Genomic DNA, 27,212 nt, shown 5'->3' on the forward strand with positions numbered 1-27,212 from the left:
TGTGTTTGTGTGAGTGTGTGAGTGTGTGAGTGTGTGAGTGAGTGAGTGTGTGAGTGAGTGAGTGTGTGAGTGAGTGAGTGAGTGTGTGAGTGAGTGAGTGAGTGTGTGAGTGAGTGTGTGTGTGTGTGTGTGTGTGTGTGTGTGTGTGTGTGTGTGTGTGTGTTTTGATTGCTATGCGTTGTAGGCCACAACGTCAGGGATCCATTTTCCAGGATGGAATTGGTCCCCAAAAACCTATGCTTATCCAAGAGGCGGGCTCGATGATTGGTTAACTGCGTGTCAACCATTGGTTTGACTGTTCCAGGCCAATAGTATACAGGCTGACATGGTATATTGCTGAGTGCGGCACAAAACCCATCAGGGTAAAAGTTACAAAGGTGATATGCAAAACCTGGTAGTGGTCAAACGAATATTGATATATCGTGCTCGATAGCAATACATCCATAACACATTGAAGCACCGATACACGTTACAAAATGCCGTTTTCCATATGTTATTCCTTTTATTTTGATCCAATATACATTTTGCTTGATGAGACATGCGGTTACCTACATATAAAACAATGTGTTCGGGTATTGGTACGGGTACGGGTATTTCACAGTAGGGCTTAGAACTTTTCAGCCAGCCCTCGTAGATCCACATATCCGCTTGTTGTTTCAGGATTAGTAGCCAGACATTGTACATGAATATGAACGTCCAAGCTGATTGGTTCGAAATCTTCCATAGACTTATGAACAACAGCATTTGATAGGTCTTTACCTATGCATTTGTATTGGCAGATTTTTTTATCAATTTATCCCATAGGCGGATTTTGATATTTTGGACCTCTCCTTTTTAAATATGCTGGACCCGCATTCGTATCGTTACTAGAACCTTCAGGAAAGCTTAACCTTTCTTACTTTGTCATGTACAAGCTTTGTTCTACAATCATTCCATCTTCTTAATAATCACACTGACCCTTCTCCAGCAGACGTCGGATATTTACCTTTAATTCCCTCCAAATGTCATGTATTGTCATGCATCGTCATGTCCTATTTGGATTAATGATTTTCAGACACGACTATACGCTCCTTCCAATTTTGATGCAAACTGAGAAACAATAAGAACTGTTCGTCAATGTTGATCTTTAATTGCTGTAAAAAGTCAGATGCATTGAATCAGCTTGTATGTGAAATAAACTATTTATTAAACAGTTATCACGTTGTTCTGTTCAGACACAACGCTATTTACATTCTACACAAAAGATTTCCGCTCAATTCTGCCTTAAGCCATGGTCGACCATCTCTCAGAACATATATTTACTAACTAGCACTTTTCTTTGAAAGTACGTGAAGATGTATCTACGCGCGTGGGCGAGGTCGCGGCTTGCGTGGGCAGTCGTCGACTACTAGAAGTCATTATTACCTGCCACACACAGGTGACAATTGCCGGCGTGTTCAGACAACTCCAGACTGCACAGCCCTGCCATAGATCCCCCAAGCCAGACAGCCAGCAACCTTGCTTCAAAACTCTACGCACATCCTGTGTCAATTGTTACCGGGTGCGGAGATTAGACTTCTTGTGCGGCTTCTACTATCGTCGCTTGGGATGGAAATCCAGCTATAAAATGCGCCAATTCTGTCACTCGTCCCTATTCTAAGACGCCCTAGGTGGACCTCTATCTTCATGAAGTGTTGGGACAAAGACATACTAGATAAGGTGAGTAAAATATCAGCGCAAGATATGTCAGAAAACAAAATGTTTATGTTTATTCAACGTTTTATTTTCACCAATGGAGGCCCACACTCCTATAGGCTATAGTACTTCCTATTGTTAGTGGGTACAACTAACATGGACATACATGTATCAGATTCAAGTTAACAATAAATTACTGGTACAACTAGGCGATACAAAGATGTACCACGGCTTTGCACAATGAAAATATTTAATATAACTTTTTATTATTTTGTATAATATGTATACTAATAACTTTAAATGAAAACACACGATCAACTTTCTAACACTCTGCACTTATAATTGTTTGGTAGAAGAAGCTGTTAATGATGAAAATCCTAGGAATACATCCACATATCTACGTGTATATTTTAAAGTCAGTTGCTTATTTGGTTTGTATTTGTTATGTAGGAAATATTTAATTAATGTATAAGAAACAATTCATATTCCCATTTCCTAAATTTAACTGCCTATTGAAATAACTTAAACGGTCGTGATGGCGATCCGCGTATTGGGCCGAGTTCTGGCCACAGGAACATAGTTTCAGGGTGACGCAGGTCGTATTGGGCCGAGTTCTGGCCACAGGAACATAGTTTCAGGGTGACGCAGGTCGTATTGGACCGAGTTCTGAAAACAGGAACATAGTTTCAGGGTGACGCAGGTCGTATTGGGCCGAGTTCTGGCCACAGGAACATAGTTTGAGGGTGACGCAGGTCGCAGAAATATTCTATGTAGTGTGTATGTATTTCTGCGGTTTTGAAGCAACTGACAGGCGAAAGTGATTTCGTTATCACATGGCGTCGTAATTTCGTAAGGTACATGAACGAAAACCAGTTGTGTTTCTATGTGTTTATTCTTTCTCTGACGTGAGCGTAGGTAGTTGCACAAATTAATAAACAAGAATGTCAGAAAACAGCGAAAATAGAAAAGCTTATTATTATAACCCTGCAAATGACTCAAAGTACAGGCAGTTTGTGGTATTTCCAAGTTAGTTAAAAAAAAACTGTCTCTACTCAATATATATCTTACAATAATGAGCGAATGTTCAATTAAACCAATGTGAAGCAAACGCTATATGTGGTTCAATTCTGATAGGCAATGTGATCAATCAGAGAAAATCAGGTCTACAAAACTGAAAATATCATGCAGAAGGTTATAGAAGCGACGGCGCCTACTATCTATGTAAAACCTAATTAGTCACCAGCTTGAGCTTGACACGCCTCATTATCGCCAAGTGTCAGGGAGAAGTTGGCACTGATCATCTGATAATGAGCGACTAAACCGCAAGTGTGCATGTAATGAGTTCTTATGTATTATAAGCCTTTATTATCAACGCCATGTGTCTCTTATCGCGAACCTTTGCGAATTTAATTAATAAAAGAAATTTGATGCGCCAATTTGTGTAATATTGAACACCTATCCCCATTTTTTTCAAATAAACCAGCAATTCTACAATAAATTCAAATTTAGAACATGAGAATACATTGTGACAAATGCGGTTCAATAAATTTTATTTTTATCCTCTTAAGGCAAATTAAATATCGTCGAACATATTTAAAGTCATATTTATGAATTATTAGCTGATGAAGTCTATTTTGTTTCACTACCTTCTATCAGGGCAGTTCGTCACCGTGAGCAGATGCTAGAAATGAACAGAGAGCGCCGTTAAAACAATTCAGAAATAAGTTAAATCTTTTAAAACAATTCACAAATAAGTTCATATTTTATAGTTATGTTTATCTGTTTAAGATACAGATGTGATGTATTTTAACACAGCCATAGGTTAGATTAGAACCAAAGAAAAACGAGAGGCTACTTTTTCTTTTTGGTAATGTCCGAATCACTAGAAGACCACGAAGTACAACATCATGTAATGCATAATGTTAAGCTGTGTTCCCAGACACTGGCACATGTTCGTTGCAACGGCCATGGAGAAGAAATGTGCGTATTTAATGAAGCTGAAGAGGTCGTTCTCGTGTGACGTACTAGATGTGTACTAGATGTGTACTTGTATGTGTACCTTTCTGTGTACTGAAATATACCCTTACCAAAATCGGAATACATAAAAGAATCCCAGTTTGGCAATATACATTGGAGCTAGGTCGAATCTATTGCATAATAAATGAGCAGTAGTAGTTCTAGTAGTAGTAGTAGTAGTAGTAGTAGTAGTAGTAGTTGCATCAGCAGTAGCTGTAGTCGCAACATCAGTAGTAGTAGCAGTAGTAGTAGCAGTAGTAGTAGTAGTAGTAGTAGTAGTAGTAGAAGTAGTAGTACTAGTAGTACTAGTAGTAGAAGTAGTAGTAGTAATAGCAGTAGCAATATTCCAGCTGTATGATGGCGGTCTGTTAATAATCGACAAGACAATCCAGTAGCAGTTAGTTACAGTATCATTATTAGCTTAGTAGTAGTAGTAGTAGTAGTAGTAGTAGTAGTAGTAGTAGTAGCTATAGTCGCAGTATTAGAACCAGTAGTAGTAGCAATAGGAGAAGTAATGGTATTAACAGTGGTAGCAGTAGCAATATTATTATTAGTAGTATTAACAATAGTAGCAGTAGTAGCAGCAGTATTAGTTTTAGTAGTAGTAGCAATAGCAATTGTCTTAGTAGTAGTAGCAATAGTAAAAGTCGTAACAGTATCAGCAGTACTTGTAGCAATACTAATAGAACTAACAATATTAGCAGCAGCAGCAGTATTAGTAGTAGTATTAGTATTAGTAGCATTAGTATTATTATTATTAGTAGTAGTAGTAGTGGTGGTGGTGGTAGTAGTAGAAGTTTTAGTAGCAGCTGCAGTAGTAATAGAAGGCACGTAATTAAACCCTGGGTGATAAATACAAGAGTGGATATCAATAATGTGTGTATCGGGAGATACTACGCAGGATAGAAGTTAGCATGTCGGTCATTGGCACAGGTATCAACGGCTAATACTTATAAAGTGAATACAAGTCATTCCGCCCACGAGGAATATCACGTCGGGAAATGACACAAAAATCCAAAGTGCAATTTTCAAGAAATATCTCCTTTGCTAGCAATAAACATCACCATTGTGTTTAGATCAGGTGGTTGCAATCTGGGTTAAGAATTTTCGTTAATAAACCATCGCCATATTTCGTGTTTCTATAGACGTGTATATTTCAAGTGGCAAGGAAGGGTGTCTAGAGAATTCCTCTTTGCCAAAAGAACTCACACTTACTTCAAACTGAAACTCCGTTATTGTCGTATTTACAAACATAACGTAGGTTAGAACACACTGCTGCACACACTGGCCGTAAATATACCATCTAATTTATCTTTAATTGTCACAGACATATCACCCCAACAAAATAGTTATATACCATATGTGCGGAGCGACCTAAGTGAATTCATTGATGTTCCTGCATCCGTGGTCTGTGAAACACACCAAACTTTCACCATGTCGGAACATTTGTTTCTTTGTTTCTGTGTCGCTTTTGCGCCACCGCAGTCAGTAAGTTATAGTATAGTCATTTCACGGCGGCCTATAACTATTCGAGTTTAGGCCAGAATGCACTGCACAATGCTACCTCCCTACCTCGTCATTGAAATTGTAGCCCCCATGGATACCCCAAATTGCAGACATTAGTCAATAAAATAATGAAACATGAGTTTCTCCATATATTTATTCTGTCCTACAAATATTCATCTTACAACAGACATCACATCCCCATTGTTCTCGGTGCCTTAGGTTTGGTACCTCCCAATCTGTTGACTGATATTGTGAGAGTACCCGTTTTGCTACCAGTAATACAGCCCTTCTGACAGTCTGGGTCATGCAGAAGGCTGCAGTGTGTGGAGTCTTCACATTCTCCGTAAAGGTCTGGGTGGGTTCGACGAGGCAGCCCTTCCCGGGAGAAGTCCCATTCGCTGTCTGGGCTGCGTGTAGAGGAGGTAAGGGCCCTGAGCTGATGATGAACCTTTCATCTGCGTATATGATATATAAATAGTCGACTTTGAAAAAGTATCATCTACTATCTTCTCGAGTAATCGACACTGGTTCTGGGTCAGTTATATATAATCTCTGGCTTAATTAATATTGACCGATTGGTTTGACTTTCTTCCTTAACATATCTTTATTGAGGTACTATCTAGACATAACGTCAATCTTCAGTTCAGTGTGTCGAAGGTACTGAAGAATGACACACGCCACACTCTCTTACAACCGGAATAAAAAGAAGAGAGTACAAAATGTTCTCCAATCTACAAACAAACTACAGTTCAATATTAAAATAACAGCGAAATTATATTTCAACCATAACATGGTTTAAGACGGAGAAATCACTTTTTAATAATATATTGATTCTTCAGAATCAGTTCGGATTTAGAAGAAGCTGTAAATCTATCAAGTAGTCACATTTGTGTGCGCTGGGACACTGTCTATATAAGATGCGTACTTAGTCAGTAATAAATGAAAACAGATGAATGCGACGCCGCAAAGGAACTGTTCACTCTAAACCTCAATGAGTTGATAGTGGCGTATGGCACGAGAAGAAAGCCCACGTGAAGTATCAGATTGTATTCTGTCATGTTTGGATGGATGGTATTTAGTAGCATTGATGGAGCACATTCTATCTATCAACAAGTCGAGACAATTTACAGGCGCCAGCACTGTATTTCCTGAGATTTGTATTCCTACTGCGAATGATAACGTTATGTGATATTATATAGTCCAGTGGCAGCGGATAATGGTATTAGAGTTCAATGACATTCGATGTCCAAGGTTAAAAGTCAATTCAGAAAGTGCACTCTCTTAGAAAAATCGAACCCTCCCATGATGTGTATCTAATGCAAACTTGTTAAAATAACTATCCATTTATGTATAAAATAAGCACACCTCTCAAACTTCTCAAGCTGATTAAAGAATAGTATTTTTCGTATTTTCTTCATATCTGAAAATTGTCAGATCACAAATCGAACTTATAACATAAATAGATCATTGTTTCTAGACCTGTTCCATGCACTAAATACTACTCGTGGACCACTAATCCATGTTTTTTACTGTGACAACTGTTTATTGAGCTTTATTCAAAGTGAGCATAATACACGTAATTACTCTTGATGAGGTCACTAGGCGAAAACAAAGCCCCGAGGGTCCGGTCAGACCGCCGAGGGGTCGGGTCATGCCGAGGGGGTCGGGTCCGAGGGAGCCATCATGTGTATCTACTGCCAGGATTCACTTGAACGTTTTTGTAGTCTTTACGTCTACTGTTTCATTACAGAAATTTAACTGCGAAACCCGAAATGTTTTCTAGCAGAGAGGTCAATATTGATCATGTGACTAGTCAATATTCGGGGTCAGTGTCAGTCACATGATTTCATAGTATCAATCACTGGTTTGTCTAGTCCAGACTCGATTATTTACAGGGCAGGCAACAAACAACAAACAAAACAATAGCAGCAGCCACAGCAGCAGTAGCAGTAGCAGTAACAGCGGTAGTAGTGGTATTGTCTAGATTGAATCACGTTCAACGCTTGGTCGGTGGTCGGAATAGAAGTATTGAATATTCTCCAAACAGTTTCATTATTCATTTTTTGTGAAACGTGACAGGAATGATACACATTTTATAGTGGGAACAGAACCATACAACGTTGAAGCTATGAATAGTATTTGAGCAAAACCTTACCAGTCATTGAGCACGTACGGTATCAGTGAGTGAGTGAGTGGGTGGGCGTGTTATTCATGAGCGTGATTATTATTATATCCGAAAACGAATGAATACAAAATGAAAGGCGTACGATCACCCTGGAAACGGTTCGTCTCCGTCATTGCGCAAATATACTCTGAAAAATAGGGCTCATGACATAAACATGTTAATTCCAAGTATCAGTACAAAGATAAGAGTTGACGACAAACATCATATTCAAGCACCTTTATGTATGTAAAACTCAACAAGAAAACACACGAGTGCGTATGGTATCATTCCCGATTTTGATATTTTCAAGGAATGTCGATAAGTCTCTGTAGACCATTATTTCTGTCAATCTTATTAGTTCTGCTTATCACACAGTTGTGATGCACTGGATTTCATTCATTGTCTGCGTCTGCAACGCGCGGGGCGTCTTCGGGCTATTGACATGCTGGAAACTGGCAGAAGTCAGCGTGCAGTGGCCAATACGTTCAATGTTTCACAGTCTGTGATCAGCAGACTATGGAACAGGTACCAACAAACAGAAAATGGTGATGATCGACCCCGTTCAGGGCGTCGTAGGTCAACGAAAAGAGTACAGGGTCGTTTATCCAAACCAGGCTCAACGAAATCGAGCTCAAACGGCGAATCAAATTGCTGCAATATTTCATCGGGCGAATGAAGTACGAGTTACAGGTCAAACGATTAGAAATCGTCTACATGCAGCTGATCACCATGCACGACGGCCGGGTGTTGTGCCGCCACTTACAAATCGTCATATTGCCAACAGACGTCAATGGTGTACACAACGTCGAAACTGGGGCAATCGTCGCTGGTCACGTGTCATGTTTTCAGATGAGTTCCGTCTCACATTGAGATTCCTTGATGGTCGTGTCTAGCGACGCCGAACTGAACTTCAGGCCAATGTCAACCTGTGATCTCATGACAGATTTGGCGGTGGATCGGTTATGGTGTGTGGTGGCATCACCATGACTGAGCGAGCCCCATTCCATGTTGTGCAGGGAAGGTCCACTGCACTGTACTATCGACACAGCATACTGACACCCTTTGCTGTCCCATTTGCAAGGCCGACTATTTGTCTGTCAGGACGACAACGCCTGTACTCATCGGACATGACTCGTCAATGCTCTCCCCCAGCAGCACAGCATCCATAGAATGCTATGGCCCGACCGTTCCCTAGTGAACACGTCTGGAACATGATGGGGAGACGTGTGCGTCAACTTCATAAGTCGCCGGCCACGTTCGCGGAGGAGTGGAGCAGACTACTGCAAATCTGCATAAGAAGATTCATACGCAGTATGGCTCGTCGAGTGAAAGAATATTTCATCAATCGAGGCCCACTGAATGCCATAAAATGCCATTGCCAGCAATGAGCCCAGACCATTGTCCCATTGAACACGTCTAGGACCTATTTTGCCCGGCGCTGCAAGAGGAGTGGGACAGACGTCCTCAAATCGCCATTGGGAGACCCGTATGCAATATGCCTTGCCCATTGAATAAATGTTCGACAAATCGTGGCGGTATTACGCACCACTGATCCCAAAACGTCAACTTTGATGTTTCACATCTTACCCCTATCGTTCTTTAAGATCGTTGGTGGTAATAAAAGCTTCTGTCATACACCCCTACCGGTTGTAGTGTTCCCAAATCGTTCATTATTAACATACAACTATTTTGAGGAACTAATTTCTCTTACAAGTTTGGAATTTAAGCTCTTTCCGAGTATACCTACTTTTTTTTTTAAAGAGTATATAAATTATGTAGAAAGTACACTTCTACAACAGATAAAGTTAGAGAGCACTTGTCAGTGACCTTCAGTATGAAAGCACAAGAAGTGGGTAATTGTGCAGTGTGACTGTGTTCTGTTATTGTTTGCTGTATTAGAGTCTATAAATATCGACCTTTAAAAAGCACTAAAAGATATCAAAGACAACGCAAATCTGCAGATTAATCGTGTTTGACAGTGTTGTTGTTATTGTGTATAATGTAGTTGTTTTTCTGCTTGGTATCGTGTTTGATGTAGTTGTTTTTGTGTCTGGTTTCGTGTTTGATGTAGTTGTTTTTGTGGTTAATACGGATGTTGATAGTATCTTCAGTCGGCCGAGAGTAATTTATTTGAAACTAAGTCCAAGATTATAGACAAATGCTTGCAGTAATAGCTCTCTACTCGATCAACAATACCGTCACCTGTCTAGCACGGACAGCTAACATTTACCGTTGTCTGATGACAACACGAGATCACATCTGCTTGCCATTCTTGTGACATTATAATACGTGTGTCTGAATATACTAATTGCTCATACAAAAACTACATATTAAGACAACACATATTATTAATTAAATCGGGATTTACGAGCAAAATGGGTTTGTACGCCACGAGATCGAAGATCGAAAATGGAGGGGTTACACGAACTTTCACGTTCGTCTCGTTAGTGATGTGCACTTTATCATTACGAGTTCAAAAGTTATAAGCATTATTTTCGATTAAATAATTTTGTCGATTTTAGAACTATTTTATTCCCACAGCGGACTGTCAGTATGGTAACTCAAATTACAAACAGGGTCAATTGTGATGTGACAAGTGACGTCATACAAATGTGACAAGTGACGTCATACAATATGACGTCATGATATCCGTAAATGCCGACCAATCGATTTCAATGGGTTCTTACAAGACGGCGAATGACCAATCAGGTAGTAGATCTTTGAACGTGGCACAATAAATACATTTAATACCTTGGCTATGAATGTTTATTGATTTTGAGTGATATCGGGGATCTAGCTGGTAGTGTTTCACCGAAAATAACACATTAGGAATATACCACTATGTCTATCAATGCCACTGCTGTAATGATGACTGTGTGTGTGTTCAGCTGTATAAACAGTGAGACATGTCTGTTAGAAACATCCCTCACTGTCACTGAGAGAATTGGATCAATTTCCCAATACAGATCATGCACCTGCATTGACACTGTCAATAGTTGCATATAGTTTCTGATATTCCTATATTCTTATGTCGTTGGCGAACACACTAAAAGTCTGATATTTATGAACACGTGAACAGATCGTTAAGATATTCAAACTCTTAACGTTTACATAAGTATGTCTAAATCCTATTGTCATCAATATCTTCACCGACAGAAGTATGACAATATGGACGTACATTGATCTAATATCCTCACGCCCCTAATTGCTTCATTAGCGGCGGCGAACACATCGGAAGCAGTATTTGATATACGCATAGACATCATGTTGTAAGGACAAACCTTCCACGTCCACAAATCGATGTGAACTGTAGATATATTGATTCACCCATCATAGGTCAGGCTCCAGCTAACACGACTTTATGATTGTGACATTGGTGATATTGACACGTGTCTCTGTTTCATGAACCATTCTCCTTACAGTACATTGCACTTAGACAATAGTGATAACAAATAGCACCGAGTAGTGTCGATTGCAGCGGGAACTCACCTGTATTTGGTTATAACATATAGGATGTACTGTTTTAACTTTCATAAATGGACTTATATTTCTAAATAAGTGCAGAGTTTCAAGTTAAACATCACCCTTTGGCTATGGCTATTGCATAGATAGAATGTATAGGGCACTACCAAGATTAATCTACAGGAACCAGGTGGTGTCAATCTTTAATGATAAATTAACTTGTCATTAAGTTCCATTTATTACTATGTCATTAAATTCACTTTCATCCATCTTTTAATGACATCATCCGCATATTAACGGGCCATTAATTTAACTGGGGTTAGAGGTATTATTTAGCTGTCATTAAACTTGTCTTATAATATATGGTAATAAGTCGATGAAATGCTTGGGTACGATAAAAAAACACCTTGCGTTCTGAATTGAAACGTCCAAAACACGTACATCAATCTCAAGTGAACTTCAGAAGTGACGCATTACCATTTTCGAGAGAACGGAACATCCATCAGGACCAAAGAATGATTTATTTTTCAGAAATATCTCCGACGAATATCAAATGGTCGCCCCCTTATTACATCTCCTGTTGAAAAATATAGTCCTTAATAAAACGTAAATATTTTGTAGATATCACAGCGGATGTCATATTCAACATTACTTAAAAAACCATTGTTTTATTCTAATATGTAGCAATGTACATATCTTGACTTTGGTGAATATAGTTGAAGGGAAGAATGGCATAGTAACCCGTTCTTCGATTTATGACCCATAGGATTCAACTTAAGCATGTATATGTTGTGCAAGTGTTGGAATGATTTCACGAACCCATTTACAATGTTGGCATATTGTAGATCCAATTATTGGCATATTGTAGATCCCATTGTTGGTATATTGTAGATCCCATTGTTGGTATATTGGAAATCCCATTGTTGGTATATTGGAGATCCCATTGTTGGTATATTGGAGATTCCGTTGCAGGTATATTGGAGATCCCATTGTTTGTATATTGGAGATCCAATTGCAGGTATATTGTAGATCCAATTGTTGGTGTATTGTAGATCCCATTGTTTGTATATTGGAGACCCCATTCTTGGTATATTGGAGATTCCATTGTTGATATATTGAGATCCAATTGCAGGTATATTGGAGATCCCATTGTTGGTATATTGTAGTCCCCATTGCAGGTATATTGGAGATCCCATTGTTTGTATACTGGAGATCCCATTGCAGGTATATCGTATATCCCATTGTTGGTATATTGGAGATCCCATTGCAGGTATATCGTATATCCCATTGTTGGTATATTGGAGATCCCATTGCAGGTATATTGGAGATCCCATTGTTGGTATATTGTAGACCCCATTGCAGGTATATTTGAGATCCCATTGTTGGTAATCGTACACTCTTAAAAAAGAAACGCACGGGTAGTATGTAGTTCATTGAACCTGACTACACAAAAAATCCGGTATATAAATTGGATATAAGTTATTGGAAAATATTGGTGGCCTGATATTCGATAAACGGCGCGTCAAAACGCAGCCATTGTCGATTTGCAATGTCTTAAACGGCATTGTTTTCCCACTTGTTCAAATATTCATGGAGGAACACAGTAATGTAATATGCACGTGCAAGTTATTGCATTCTTAACTCGTGGAAGTGGCTGTAAAAAGGCAAGCAGAAGCCAATTATTTGTCATTCATTTGTCAACATTTTTCAAGTTCGAGAATGCCGAAACTCTGCGCTGCCGATCGGAACATCGCAATAGGACGTATCCAAAGAGGGGAATCGCAGTCTTTTGTTGCACGCCACTTCAACATTCACCACAGCGCCATTTGCCGAGAGTGGTTTAGCGATGAATCACGATTTCTTCTTGACCGGCGAGATGGAAGAAAACGTGTTTATCGTCGTCGAAATGAGCGTTTTGCCCCACATTGTGTACGTGAATTCGACCATTTCGGTGGCGGTAGTGTCATGGTGTGGGGAGCCATATCCTAAACCACGAGATCTGACTTGGTTGAGGTTCAGGGAAATTCAATCTCATTAAAATCAGACCTTTAGTTCTCGCTACCGCTAAACAAAGATCTGAAGACATCCCATTAGAGGTCACGTCAGAACGACCTTTCATCCGACTAATGAGAGCGTCGCTTACCAGATCATGAAAGTGACAGTCGGAATGAGATTTCTATTCATACAACCTCGAAAACTTTAACACGGGGTATTCCGAACAATAGTTACAGGTTTAACGACTGAATCCATACAATCTAGACCATCTAGTAGCCATTCCAGAATGTTCTTTTGTTTAGGTTTCAAATTTGTAATCGAGAATTTGTCAATATATGTTTCGAAGCGTAGTCGCCAATTTGAAATTAGTGCCGTAAAGCACGAGAAAGCTACCTTCTGATTGGTCATTCTATTGGTCGGTCAAAGTTCGCGGAAACTCGGTCTGACGTGACCCGTAATGGGATGTCCTCAGATCTTTGTTTAGCGGTAGCGAGAACTAAAGGTCTGATTTTAATGAGATTGAGGGAAATTTGACAGTAAATCGCTACATGAATCAAATTCTTCAACCTCACCTTCTTCCAATCATTGACCGGATCAATGGAAGGAGCTGTTTCAACGGGACAACGCTCCACAACGCACAGCTCGTGTCACGGTAGACTACCTTCATAATGCCAACATCAACGACTTGCCCTTGCCGTCGAGATCTCCAGGTCTGAACCCAATCGAACACCCCTGGGATGAACTCGATCGACGTATGTCAACGTCAAAACTCGCCGCAGACACTCAAACAACTGGCCAACGCGTTACAAGCAGAATGGCGCAAAATTCCGCAGGACAAAATTCGTACACATATCCAGCCAGTGCCGAGTAGATGCAGAGCCGTGATTGCTGCCCGGGGCAGTCACACGAGATACTGAGTTCAGCGCAACCTTGTGGCCTTATGTGACATGACAATGAACAGTTTTATATGCATTTGTACAACGACAACATGTGACTATCGAGCTCCAAAATTTCATATTTGTATCTATGATATTAAATAAAAATATATCGACTTTATTAGGTACAATACATTAACTAAAAATCTACCTGTGCGTTTCTTTTTTTTTGAGAGTGTAGATACCATTGTTGGAAAATTGTAGACCCCATTGCAGGTATATTGGATATCCCATTGTTGGTATATTGTAGATCCAATTGTTGGTATATTGTAGATCTCATTGTTGGTATATTGTAGATCCCATTGTTGGTATATTGTAGACCCCATTGCAGGTATATTGTATACCCCATTGTTGGTATATTGGAGATCTTATTGTTGGCATATTGTAGACCCCATTGCAGGTATATTGGAGATCCCATTGCTGGTATACTGTAGATTCCATTGTTGGTATATTATAGATCCCATTGGAGACACACTAGGTGCACTTGCCACAGACACAGACCAGTACACTGTGTATACTGACTACAAGCCCACTGACACACTTGGTGTACTGACCGCAGACACAGCACTGCGTGTACTGGCCACCATCTTCCCCAAGCTCCTCACAGCGATATCCCGTTCGCGAGCTCTCTTTACTATTTCTGCTTCCAGTCAACGCTCCACACTGTGATAGGTGGCTGACCGTTATGTTTACAAACAAGTGATGACTGACGTGTCACCGAATACTCTGATACCTGCTAAATTATTTTCTTTGTCTTTGTCAGTTTGAATTTCTGTTTCATAACATAGTAAGGATGTAAGGGGAAAGTTAGTGAATTTTCTTTCGTCTGCAATCTCGAAGCAATCTGATAAAACAAACAAAAAGGTAAATTCAACTGGGAAGTCGTAAACCTTTTCAAAATTCACTATGATTGCATTCCCATAATCATAAACAAAAGTATAAACATTACTACATGTACGTTTGGGGCTAGAGGGCAATACTGGTGGCAGCGATGTTACCGAGAATGTAACGGAGGTGTCACGCACCAGGAAGGAGCGTGCATCTTCCCGAGGCAAGGTAGTTAACTCGTTCGAAGCGCCACCAGGGGCTATTACGAGTTATACCCCTTCTATATCGCTCCTGTTGACCAATAAGAATCCACCTCTCATAGCACTTGCATTTGCGTCAAACAAAATGGCAGCACAGTCAAGACGATCTGATCGATAATCAAAATCTAGATTGTGATAAAACGGGTCTTACGTCAAGAACAGCATCAATTCACGTGAGCACCTTCATTAAAAACATGAAAAGATTTGTAAAATATCTCTTGACGCCGAGTTGGTGGTGCACAGGCTTTGCAAATTCTGCAATCGACAGAAATCGACTAGTTGGGTGTAAGGAATTTGACGAGCTAAAATGGCGTTTACACCACGAGACCGAAAATCGGAGGTGTATACTAACATTCACCTCATAAAGATGAACCTAGTGACTGCCATCAGACTTTCATCATAGTATATCGCAGACGCGTAGACACACTGCATGTACTCAATATATCCGCGATACTGTTCGCTTACTCAACATCTGCATTTGGTACTTGGTATGTCAAAAGCTTCCTCGCGTTCCTGTACTGCTTAGCACGGCGCTTCTGTTGAATTTTTTTCTGTGAATGTAATACTGATGCGGCTTAAACTATAAACTCACTCTGTTACAGACGGTGTCTCGCTCCGCCCCCAGCGTGGAGTGGGCGATACGAGCAGTGATGGTGATGGTGATGCGCTGCCCCACTGTACTGCTGTTGTTGTTGTGTCTCCAGCCCGGGCCCGCCGTCGCCGACTTCGAGAAGACCTGTAATCTGGAGGACCGGCGGGAGGGGCCGGCAGCGGGTGGGATCTGTGGGAGCAGGCTACCGGAAGTCGTCAGGCTCACCTGTCTGGTTAGACGACATCGCAGGTCCGCCAAGTCTCTAAAGGGCAAGGCGATAGGTAAGCTCCTGCAGTGCGCTGTGGTGTGGCGGAAGGATGGGTCGTTGGTTCGAACCAAGATCCCGAAAAGGGATAGGTGTAGGTGTTGAGTGTTTATATTGATAATCGACAATTACAGTTCATTCCTAAAAGGCGTTTCACAATCATTAAATACTTAATCATCTTTCGAAATATTTAATTATAAAACAAAAATGGAATTTAAAATTGCCACAGTCCGACAGAAGTATGCATGTTTTCACGCCATGTTGTAATGAACGTAAACCTGTTAATTTCCCTAATTTCTGACAGTTACTTACAATTTCTGGGATAGTAGGCAGATCTACTCGATTATCCAGGATGTTGCAGGGTTTTGTTTCATACAGAATATTGCATTATTTTGTGCTTAAAGACACCAAATCTTTTAGTCTAACAGGAGGTAAACAATTTCTTTTGGACTCACAACACATGTCTAGTGAACGATTAATTAGGAAATCAACATACTGTGTTTTCAATGTGGAGCTAGGTTACCTGCAGATTTTACCGCGCTAAATTGAATTTGGAACCGAACGCGCAGCATGAGGTTTCAAATGTTAAATTTAGCGCGGTTAAATCTACAGGTAACCTAGCTCTACATTAAACACATAGTATGTTATCTCCATTCTACCATGTCAGCAAATATATTGATTGAAGTGGCGTGGTCAACCATGCCACTTCAATCAATATATTTGCTGACATGGTCCAGTGTTTTGAGTGGGTTGCCGATCTGAATCACTGATAACAGCCTGTGAACAAAATATGGCGCTGTATACGCTCAAGCAGTTTGTTTAACACCGATATACTGCACTTGAACATATGACAGGCATTGAAAGCATATAATCACGGCAACTTGGTAAGCTAACATGAGGTGGGCATCCCTAAAGAAAACTAAGAAAGCCTTTCAAAGCTTTCGTTCTACACCGCACGTCACCATAATGACGTCTTATCGCACATTGTGACGCAAATGATATGAAGTCACAGTTTTATATAGAAAAGCGCCAAATTCTAAGCTCTCTATTCTCCCCAAAACTTAAAATAAATTCTCTCTGTAGATTTCTATCGTGTTTTCTGCTCGTAATGTATTGCCACACATCCTTTGAATATTGTTGAAACCAGAAATTTTGTAACCTGTATTTGCACACATAATTATTTATATATGCCTACCGACAATGACTGAAAAAAGTACTATTTTTATGAATATTAGCTTCCGCGGTGATGTGGCCGTCAAACCAGTTGTTTCAATCAGAGGGGGTTTATTGTGATTTAAAGGCCTCTGATTTACCATTCAGAATCGAATAATTTCCAAATTCATGTTAGAATTATTAATAAAACCTAGGGACGAATTAATGTTTCCCTGCATTTTAGAGAACAGATTCATATTTTGTCATATCTGGCATTGGTATTCAATTTTCTGATCACAATCAGCGGCGGATCGCGACTGATATAGGTGGGTTCAGGTTTCTCTTCATCTTGGTAGTGACGTCACATTTGATTTGAAACTATCTAGTGACACATGTAATTCACAATCTCTAACGCCTCCTTGCAGACGTGTAGTAAATAAGATAGCAGACGTAAAATCTATATCATTAGGAATCGTTGACACGTGATAATAATACGGTAATGACACCTCGATATTGTGTTATTAGCATTGGGAGATGTAGTAAGAGGCAAACGATAACACGACTCTGGGACACTGCAACCTCACTATTTAATTACAGTGTACATGCATATACTTATGGAGATAAAGTTTATTTAATAAGAAGGGCGAAGAAAGCACCATATTCAGATGTAGTAATGTGTATGAATACCATCCCTTTGACTGACGACTGTATATTATCTTATATTTGGTGATGGGGGGACGTTTGATATACAAACCCGTGATGTATTGACCATACCGTTACAGATAATAGTGCCGCTGGCTTGTAGAGTTGTCAATTGACCTTGCAATAATTTGATACATTCCGGTACCGTCCTGCAATGTAAATGTACTTGCATTATTGGACATGATGACAATGTCCTAAATTCAACAAATGTGTAGGACGTTGTTTAGAAGTTAAAGAAGGCTCCAGTGGTTATAATCTGATATACCACTGACATTATGTCCCTTCAAATAAGGTGTTTTGGGGATAGAAAAGATTGTAAAAGTAAATGACTCACAGTATTTATTTTGCATGTTATGACGCCAATAGTTTTGGCGTGGCATCAGTGTTACGACTGCTACGTTAACGAGTCATCGATGTGTTAGCACTGGTCATGGGGAATCGGGAAACTTGATAATCAATCCCTACACCCTTGCCTGCTTGATAAAGGTTTTACTAGCACAAAATTCCGCGTTGACAGAATAAAACGGAATTTAGTCAAATCGTTCAGTCAATTTTGTGTTCAATGACGAATGTTATAATTTGTGTAACTTCGTTCCTACATACAGTGCTTACATCAAATAACCAGAGCATTGTTCCACAAAGGGATCATCGCCCTAAGGTGACTGTAACTCCCATACTTTAACAGACTTACGACAGTCCTTGTAACGCGGGAGGATGGTAGAGTATAATTGGAATCTCATTAAAAATTGTAACTCATGCCATTTTCAGATAAACAGAGCGAGTTGAAGGATCTGACGCTACACAAGAGCACAGCATTGTCCTATTTGTTGAAGCGGTCGAACGGCCTTGGGGAGCAGGGCATCACATGCGAGTGTTGCTACAACCGATGCAGCCTCACGGAGCTTATGCAGTACTGCTGACGTCACAACCAATCATAGACACTGTGCAAGTGTCACGTGATGACGACATCCATTACATCGCAGTTATGTGCCTTTAACATCCAAGTTCAAGGTCCCGGTTCTTAGGCAGACAAAGGCTGCACAATCTCAGCTTGCAGTAACCAATTATTGACTCTTACCACTGCCATCCTGCGTCGTTGTCATAGACATGTCGTGCGTCCTCAACGTCACCTGTGTACTGCGCATGCGTGTTCACGTGACATTCATGTGCCAACATAACCCCTGAAGGTGCACTATACCAACAGGCATTGTCGTGTCACATTTTTAATAAAGTTTGTTGGTATAAAATTACACAGATTCTGTTTTTTAATTTGCATGTCAGTGCTTGTTTTTCGGTGAGTGTGGGACACGTGCGAACATGTCAGGGGATTCTTCAATACTATTTTTGATTTCCACACAAAATACACTGAGGCAAAGTTTACTTAAGGATTGACGTTGTAATTGTTAACGTTCATCAGCTGATGATGACAATGCCTCACGTGAGCAAATTCCATTATGAGTCGTGACGTAGTAACATTCCATTTGGAGTGACATCCCTTGGTTTTACAAACGGTAGAAAATGGCGGCTACGGCAATGCCATTCACTTGAAATAAAAATTGCACCCAGTAAAGTTAGCGTTAGAAAGAAATCCAGACCCGGCTGATGCTGAAAATCGATTGATATTAACTTTCTGTGAACTTTGGGTGTGTGTTTGAGTCATACCAAGGCTGTTGATGACAGGGATTATCGCTTGAGGCGGCGCTTTTGGATTTCCCAAAGCAATGCACGACAGTGTGGAACTCAACGATTTGGTAAGTCGAGCATTCTCTGTTATAGCTTCGAATGGGCGCTCATTTCGGTGACAAGACATTTACATGATCTGTCTGGCTGCAAAGCATGCATCATTCATAGCCTGAATCGATGTCGCTCTCAGTTTTTCCAAATGATTCACAAATATACCCTGACATACAATTTGCATCAGATGTCCCTCGATGGCTGCTACACGATATTAAAAAAAAATTAAGCTACATACTGCATGACGAAGCTGATATCAATATCTGATAAGGGGGTACAATGTGTGAAGCCCACTTCTGGTGTCCCCCGCCGTGATATTGCTGGAATATTGCTATAAGCGGGGTAAAACCATATTCACTCACTCACTCTAATAAGGGCCTAACTCACAAAGCAACTGTCGTGTTGCGACTGCCGTAAATCCATGTCAGTTGATACGATCAACTTTGTGATGCGTAACTTTCAGGCGTGTTAGTTGAAGTGGGACCTGAACAGCCAAGGTGGTCCAGCCTTCAACAATCCCCTCAACTCACAGTCGTTGTACGACAATTAAAAAGATGAAACTTGGCAAAATTGATCACCAAGGTGGACATTAAAGTGTCAAATGTTCTTAAAGTGAAACACAACACTAGTCTCTGAGAAAATGGCATCACAAGCCATTATCTCGGTTGTCCGCCATGTGCATTGATGACAGCCGTGCAACGTCGATACATGGAATGGATGATTGTTGATGAAGGCCACAGACGCTTGCGCCCACGCTCTGAGGAACGCCTGACGCAGTTCAACTGCAGTTGTCGGCCTTGGTCGGACGTCATTCAGCCGTCTTTGAATCTCGTCCCACAGGGGCTCAATGGGATTTAAACCGAGACTAAGAACAGGCCACTGCATGGTTCTGATGCTATTCTGCTGGAGGAAATCTCTTGTTGCTCTTGCAGTGTGGGCACGGGCGTTATCATGCTGAAACTCGTGGTTGCGGCGACGTGCCAAATGGGGTTAGCGTGTGGTCTCAAGACTTGATCAATATACCGAGGTGCTGTGATCCCATTGCCTCTCCCAGGACCGATGTTCTGGAAGACTACAGGGCCGACCTTCTGTGCAAGACCAATTCCATGCCACATCATGATGCTCGGACCACCCAACGAGTCTCTCTCAACAACACAAGCATCCGAATAACGTTCCCCACGGCGTCGCCAGACCCTCTCTCTTTGCCATCTGCTGTTGAGATACAGTAACGGCCCTCGTCTGGCGGTGGCGCCAAAGCTGGTGCTGCGTTGCCCACTGAAGACGGTCCCGGCGATGAGGTGGTGTCAGAATGGGTCCCCTGTGTGGCCTGTGACAGTGGAGGTGTTTGTTCGTCAATCGTCGACGCACCGTGTCCGCACTGCGTGTCGCTGGTGTGTCCCTAAGGTCAGTCGAGCAGTTTCCACAGCAGTAACAAAGCGATCTTGAAGATGCTGTCGCACAATCTGGCGATCCTGACGTCGGGTGGTGATCCTTGGTCTTCCACTACGTTGTCGGTCATCTGTAGTGTTGGTGGTCTGGTTTTGGTTTGGTTTGGTTTGTTGTTTAACGCCTCACTCAGCAATATTCCAGCTATATGAAGGCGGTCTGTAAAATAATCGAGTCTGGACCAGACAATCCAGGGATTAATAACATGAGCATCGATCCATGCAATTGGGATCGAGGACAAGCATCCATCAAGTCAGCGAGCCTGACCACCCTATCCCTTAGGTCGCCTTTTACGACAAGCATAGTCACCTTTTACGGCAAGCATTGGTTGCTGAAGACCTATTCTACCCCGGAATCTCCATGGGTTTGGTGGTCTGGTACCGTTGCTGGAGGCTGTATATCCGTTATGTAATGTCCGATCTGGGTTGATTTTATAGGGCAAGAAATGGAGGAACGCATGTGCATTTCAATTTGCTCGGAACTCACGTGCATCGGCTTACCATGGCCGTTTCCGTGATGCATTTGGGCCATCGGTTTTATTGTCATCTGCTTTGGTTGTTTTATCGTCAAAAATTACCCAGATATTTAAATGACAACTTTTCATGCAATGTTACTTGGGGTGACGTTTCTTTTGCAGTTCAGTATATTATAGTTGTTTAAATATCAAGACCAAAGAATATATTACAGCACAATGTACAAATAGTAAAACAAAAGTAAAGAGCTGGATTGTTAAAAAAATGACAGGCTTCTTCTACACCTATTTTACTCACCCCACGGCAATAACAAAAACTTGTGGTCGAATCTTTATATGAAGCAGAATAGACAAGATATGATCTCGTGGTGTGATCGTCTGTCTGTCTGTCTGTCTGTCTGTCTGTCTGTCAGTACTACGGTATCTGTTGACACAACTTTTCAATCACATTTTAATGGTTAACTAATTGGTCAGTGATGACTAACACTAATAATCGCCACGAATTCATGAACAACTTCGGAAATATCTCCCGTCACGTTTTATCGTGAATGTATTATAATTACGATGCGCTGTCCTTGTGACTGACAATCTGGGGTACTTCTTAACAAACCTTTCTCATCTTAGTATGATATTATTTGAATTTATGTCTTGTTTTATGAACTTGATCATGGAACTAATGTTTGAATCTGGCGGTGACTGACCATGTCATTTGAAACAGCTGCCTTCTCCCGGCACATTTTTGTTCGTTCGGTTCGTTACAGTCTGACTGTTGCAGCTCTCCTCGTCTCTTGCTTTGATTGTCAAGTCCTATGAACTTTGTTTTGTTCATACTCTCCGTTGATTGGTTTCTGACTTTGTGGGCGTGTCAAGTTAACCTGAAGATCAAAAGAAAGTTTACATTGGAAAGTTTTGAATAACCAAAAAACGCATACGGTCAAATGTTTGTAACATGATGCAAATAATTGTCCCAAACGCAGCACACCTGCTTCCAAAGAACCAAGACCGTGCAGCTGTCGATGCACGTGCTGCGATAAAAGATACCGTAAACAGGCTTTTCGGTGCTGCGTGGAGCATCCGTGCACGCTCCTATACACATTTCGACCTAAAGTGTCACACATGATCACATGAACAAAAAACACACCGAACAAATGTCACGTTTAAATGCAGACCAGAGAGAGAGAGAGGGACATTGGTATGGCCATGGTGGGGACATATTGCCAGAACACTCGGTTGCCTACGTCAGACCATCAGCAAACTGATCACACGGACTGCCCACACCACTCACAGGATAGGCAGATTACGTGTAACCACGCCCTTAGAAGATAGATATCTGCGAACCTTGCATCTACGCAAGCGGTTCCTGACAACCACGGAATGGGTAGCAACGAGGTTGGGTCACAGTGTCAGCCACCACACAGTAAGAAGACGACTGCGTGTTGTTGGCATAGGGCATACAGACCGCTACGTGGGATGGTGTAGGGTCCACAACATGGCCAAGACAGTATACGGAGGGTTCGAAGTGTACGACGTTGGCAGCGACGCGTATGGCAACGTGACTTGTTCAGCGAAGAGAGTAGGTTCAACCTATTCCATGCAAAACGGAAGGTTCCGTATTTCGTATATGCGTTTGATATTTTGCACGGTTGACGACAATTGAATTGAATACACAGAATCAATTGCATCAACATTTTTAGTGTCATTGTTTTCATTTTACAGTTCATCAAACTCTATGTCAACTTTTTTTTGATCTTCAGTTTAATAATATTTCCCATAGAAAAGACCTATATGGATTATGCTTTGGTCTAGTTTAACATCTTCTATAAGTATTTTCCTTTTTTCTGCAGTAGAATCATCACGTTTTCAGTGGGGGTGTTTTAAATTTGTATTTGATAGTGATTGGTTAGCACATGCTTCTGATATACTCTTTAAAAAAAGGAAACGCAAAGCTAGATTTGTGTGAGGCAGGGAAATACATTTATACGAGGAATGTATATAGCATATGTAGATAGCACTTGGTGATTGTAGTCATCTTTGTTATCGGTACATTGGAAAAGTCGAAGGTTAAGGTCAGATACCATCAATGACTCCCTTTGCAATCGATAGCGGCCTGACATTTCCTGCCCATGGAAGAGACTATCGGGTTCAAATCCGGGGATCTGGAGGGCCAGGGGAGAACATCAACGTTGTCTTGTGATCCGTGCTCTATGTGGTCGAGCGTTGTCCTGCTAGAATACACCGTTGCCGTTGGCTGCAATTGGGAGGACGTGTGATAGGAGAATTTCGTTGATGTATCGTTGAGCCGTAAGATTGGCGTTGATATGAACCAAACCTGTCCTGCTATGATGAGAGATAGCTACCCCCATCAAACCTGTCCACGTCCCGTACGCAGTTTCTGTAGACCCGTGCTCTTCCATCCGCTCGACGGAAGAAAACGTTTGGTTCGTCGCTGGACCAGACATCTCTCAATCGCAGTTTAGGCCATACCCTGTGTTGACGACACCAATGAAGTCGTTGTTGACCATGTTGTCAACTCTATATGACGCGTGGAACAGGACGTCTTGCTCGTTGACCTGCTGCTCTTAAATGGTTTCGCACGGTCTGGTCGGAGATTCTGCGCAGTCAGGGTATTTGGGATGCGGTTGAGGTGGCCGTGGCCGTCCTTTCACGTAGGTGACGCAGTGAAATGTAGCGATCTTGGACGGGGGTGGTTACACTTGGTCGTCCCGACCTTGGCCGATCACGTGTTGACCCATGCTGTTGAAACCAATCCCATGGCCTTGTGATGGTGCTAGGCGTTACATTGAAAACTCTGGCTACAGCTGATCGGGATTCCCCTGCCTCCAAGCAGCCTATGACGTTGTTTCTTTGGCATCTTGGCATGTTCTTCGATTGACGCAGTTGCCAGGCAATAGAAAAACCCTGCACTTTAGTGCGTGCACCTCCATGGCCCTTTTGTTAATGAACTGGGTGTTTTTTTCCGAATCGTACGTGTTTCCCGACTAATGGTTTGCATGTTCTTGTTGTGATCATTTTGATGCGCGAAATTCGTCACTGACACTATAACACATTAAACCTCTTCATTTTGCACCTCTCTGTCCGCTAATGTTGCTTTTATGGCCAAAAATATCTGTATTGCTTTTCCTTTTTTTGAAGAGTATATGGTTGGAATCGTATAAAGGTTTCTTTCAGGGGAGATTTCTTAGAATGAGAAACGAGTTAATGACTTTTGACGCTTTCGTGAATTTTTTTTTTTATGTTGCTATCACTGCACATACATTACGAGCACTTGTAAATATAGTTTGCTTGGAATCGATTCGATCCGATCCGGAATTAAGCAGTGATGAAGGGATGCTGCAGGCAATGACCATCATCTTATCAGCAATACTTAAAGTATGTGTGAGATCTGTGCCGAATTTACACATCCTTCTGGAGATTCTGTTAACAAGTTTCCTCTCTGCTTCTTCCAAACTTCCCAGTCATACCACCTTGTCCTAATGCAGGAAATCCGGGCATCCTGTCAGCCACAGCATTCATAGTCTTCAGAAGGTCATCGGGTTGAGAAACTTATAGCTAATCCGTTTTGTCAGTTATGAAGATATTTTTTGGTTTTGGTTTTGTATGACATAATTCTAGTTGTCCTAATATTAGTATAGAAGTAATTTTGATCACGGAAAAGAGGACACATGTGTCAGGTGTCATATCCACTCAACTAGAGGGAAGCATCTATACCTGGTGAATGAGATCGTCCAAACAGACACTCTGTAAAAGCTTACTGTATGTACATTTTGTTAGGAAAGGGAAATACTTACATGCACTATATTTCCCCCTTGACAGAACATAACCGTGATGCTTTCTCCCCTGCCAAAATCAAATCATGGTTAATTCAACTCGTAATATAGTTTTTTAACAAGTAGGGGATCATGAAATAAAATTGTTGATACCAAGTATTAGATCGACAAACATCCTAAGTAAGTACGTTTGTCTGTACCACCAAGACACATCTAAAAGTTTGCAAGCGCCTAAAGTACACGTGCGTAGAGGAGTGTCATTCCTTATTTGGACACTTTCACAAACGGTCGATTAATATCGGTGGACCTTTATTTCTGACAATCTTATTGATTCTGCTTATTATACAGTTGTAATTTACTTGATTTCCATGTGTTATTTGTGTATGTACTAGCGATGTGGCGTACGCAACGCGCGGGGCGTCTTCGGGCTATTGACATACTGGAAACTGGCAGAAGTCAGCTGCAGTGGCCAATACGTTCAATGTTTCACAGTCTGTGATTAGCAGACTATGGAAGAGGTACCAACAAATGCAAAATGATAATGATCTAGCGACGTCGAAATGAACTTTCGTGAAGGGAAGGTCCACTGGGCAGTACTGTCGAGACAGAATACTGACAACCTTTAATGTCCCATTTGCAAGGCGTGTGGGTCGACTATCTGTCTGTCAGGACGACAACGCCTGTGCTCATCGGACATGAGTCGTCAGTGCTCTCCCCCAGCAGCACAACATCCATAGAATGCCATGTCTGAGCGGGGTATTCATGTTAAACACACACACACACACACACACACACACACGCACACGCACACGCACACGCACACACACACACACACACACACGCACACACACACGCACATATACACACACCTCACCTCCAGATTTCAATTGATTGTCATTACTTACTCTACTTCCTAAACTGAGTCTAGGTTTTTGAACACATGCAAGTGCTTTATTTGCAGACTTTATTATAACTGTACATTCTGATTGAAGAAGTTAATATCGTAGGTATTTTTAACGGACGGCTTGAATCCAAACACAATTTATAGGGAGAAATATTTATGATGTCTCTGTATCGTATTTGTCCATAGTGTAGGTATGATACTATTATCAACAACGCCAAAAAAGTAAGTACAGGTTTCTCGAAGAAAACAAGTCTGGTTCGTTTTGCTTGAGCCAAGGTAAGTGCCGCTAGAAATACCTCTATGTTGTACCAAATGGAGGCGCGATGGCAGAACTCCTGAAAAGTAGACGTCATCCACCCACAGGAATGGTGAGAATGTTGCTGCCTTGTACAACCGTCCAATCATGTCACCTCTCATAAAAATACCAAATCCACTACAGCGAGACCACTGGTACTTTTTGTAATACCTTAATACATATTTAGGCACACTCCATTTCCCCTCTCTTAGTATCCATGCACTTCCTGACTGAGAACAAAGCAGTACATCTCGATGCTCTTGAAGAAACGGTATGAGTACTTTTAACACTTTAACTGTGTCCACGTATGTATCATCATCAATTTTAGCAACAACCCTCACGTTGGAACAGAACCGAGTTATCCAACACAAGCCAGAAACAACCTTCAATGTAAGGTTCCGATAGGAGTCCAGGAAATTCCCTTGTACGACATCTCCATACATCCGGTTCTCAATCGCCATTTTCTTTTCAATGTCCTCATCCTCATTTCTTCCCACAAGAAAGACAACCCGTACAGCTTCACGAGTAAAGTAGGATTGGTTAGCGAAAGTAGATCGGATATTGTGACGATGTTGGAAATGATCTGTAGATGAGTGGACAAGAAACAGAAGAAAGACTTCACCGATATGCCCACAAAGATTTGGATTGTTCAAAATAAACCTTCCACCGAGATAAGTTGGGTAAACTGTCTTAGTCCGGGTAAAGTTGACACTCCTGGATTGCCTGCCATGACAAATGTTGAGATCCATGTTTTGTTGTTTGTTGTTTTTGAGAAGTATGCTCATATTGGCTATAAACATACTCAAAGCGATGCAAACAACGATGAGAAATAACATTTTAGTGAAGTACGTCATGTCGAAATGCTTCTGAATAGTCCGAATGTGTGATTACAGTTAGATACTACTTTATCTTTCATGTCCCTTTATTCAGCCGAGCTATGTGTCCGATGATAACGTGAATCAATGGGTTCATGGATGTGTCAACAGGTGTCAGAAGAGATGCATATAGGATAATGGGAAGTC

The 27,212-nt window shown here is 41.2% G+C and overlaps 2 protein-coding genes across 2 annotated transcripts; one reads left to right on the top strand and one right to left on the bottom strand.

Annotated features, from left to right (window-relative positions):
* The first annotated feature begins 1,427 nt into the window (after nucleotides 1-1,427).
* Nucleotides 1,428-18,761, top strand: LOC139475005 (con-Ins Im2-like). The gene is made up of 3 exons (XM_071258211.1): nucleotides 1,428-1,698; nucleotides 15,443-15,713; nucleotides 18,320-18,761. Exons 1-3 carry the CDS (start codon nucleotides 1,666-1,668, stop codon nucleotides 18,469-18,471), a joined length of 456 nt encoding a protein of 151 aa, XP_071114312.1. The 5' UTR covers nucleotides 1,428-1,665; the 3' UTR covers nucleotides 18,472-18,761.
* Nucleotides 18,762-22,003: 3,242 nt separating this feature from the next.
* LOC139475424 (UDP-GalNAc:beta-1,3-N-acetylgalactosaminyltransferase 1-like) lies at nucleotides 22,004-26,651 on the bottom strand. Its single transcript, XM_071258637.1, has 2 exons — nucleotides 26,205-26,651; nucleotides 22,004-22,078 (listed from the first exon to the last, which is right to left on the bottom strand). Exons 1-2 carry the CDS (start codon nucleotides 26,649-26,651, stop codon nucleotides 22,004-22,006), a joined length of 522 nt encoding a protein of 173 aa, XP_071114738.1.
* Nucleotides 26,652-27,212: the final 561 nt, after the last annotated feature.

The sequence above is a fragment of the Haliotis cracherodii genome, unplaced genomic scaffold, assembly GCF_022045235.1.
Source record: "Haliotis cracherodii isolate W230 unplaced genomic scaffold, xgHalCrac1.p SCAF_3, whole genome shotgun sequence".
Taxonomy (NCBI): Eukaryota; Metazoa; Mollusca; class Gastropoda; order Lepetellida; family Haliotidae; genus Haliotis; species Haliotis cracherodii.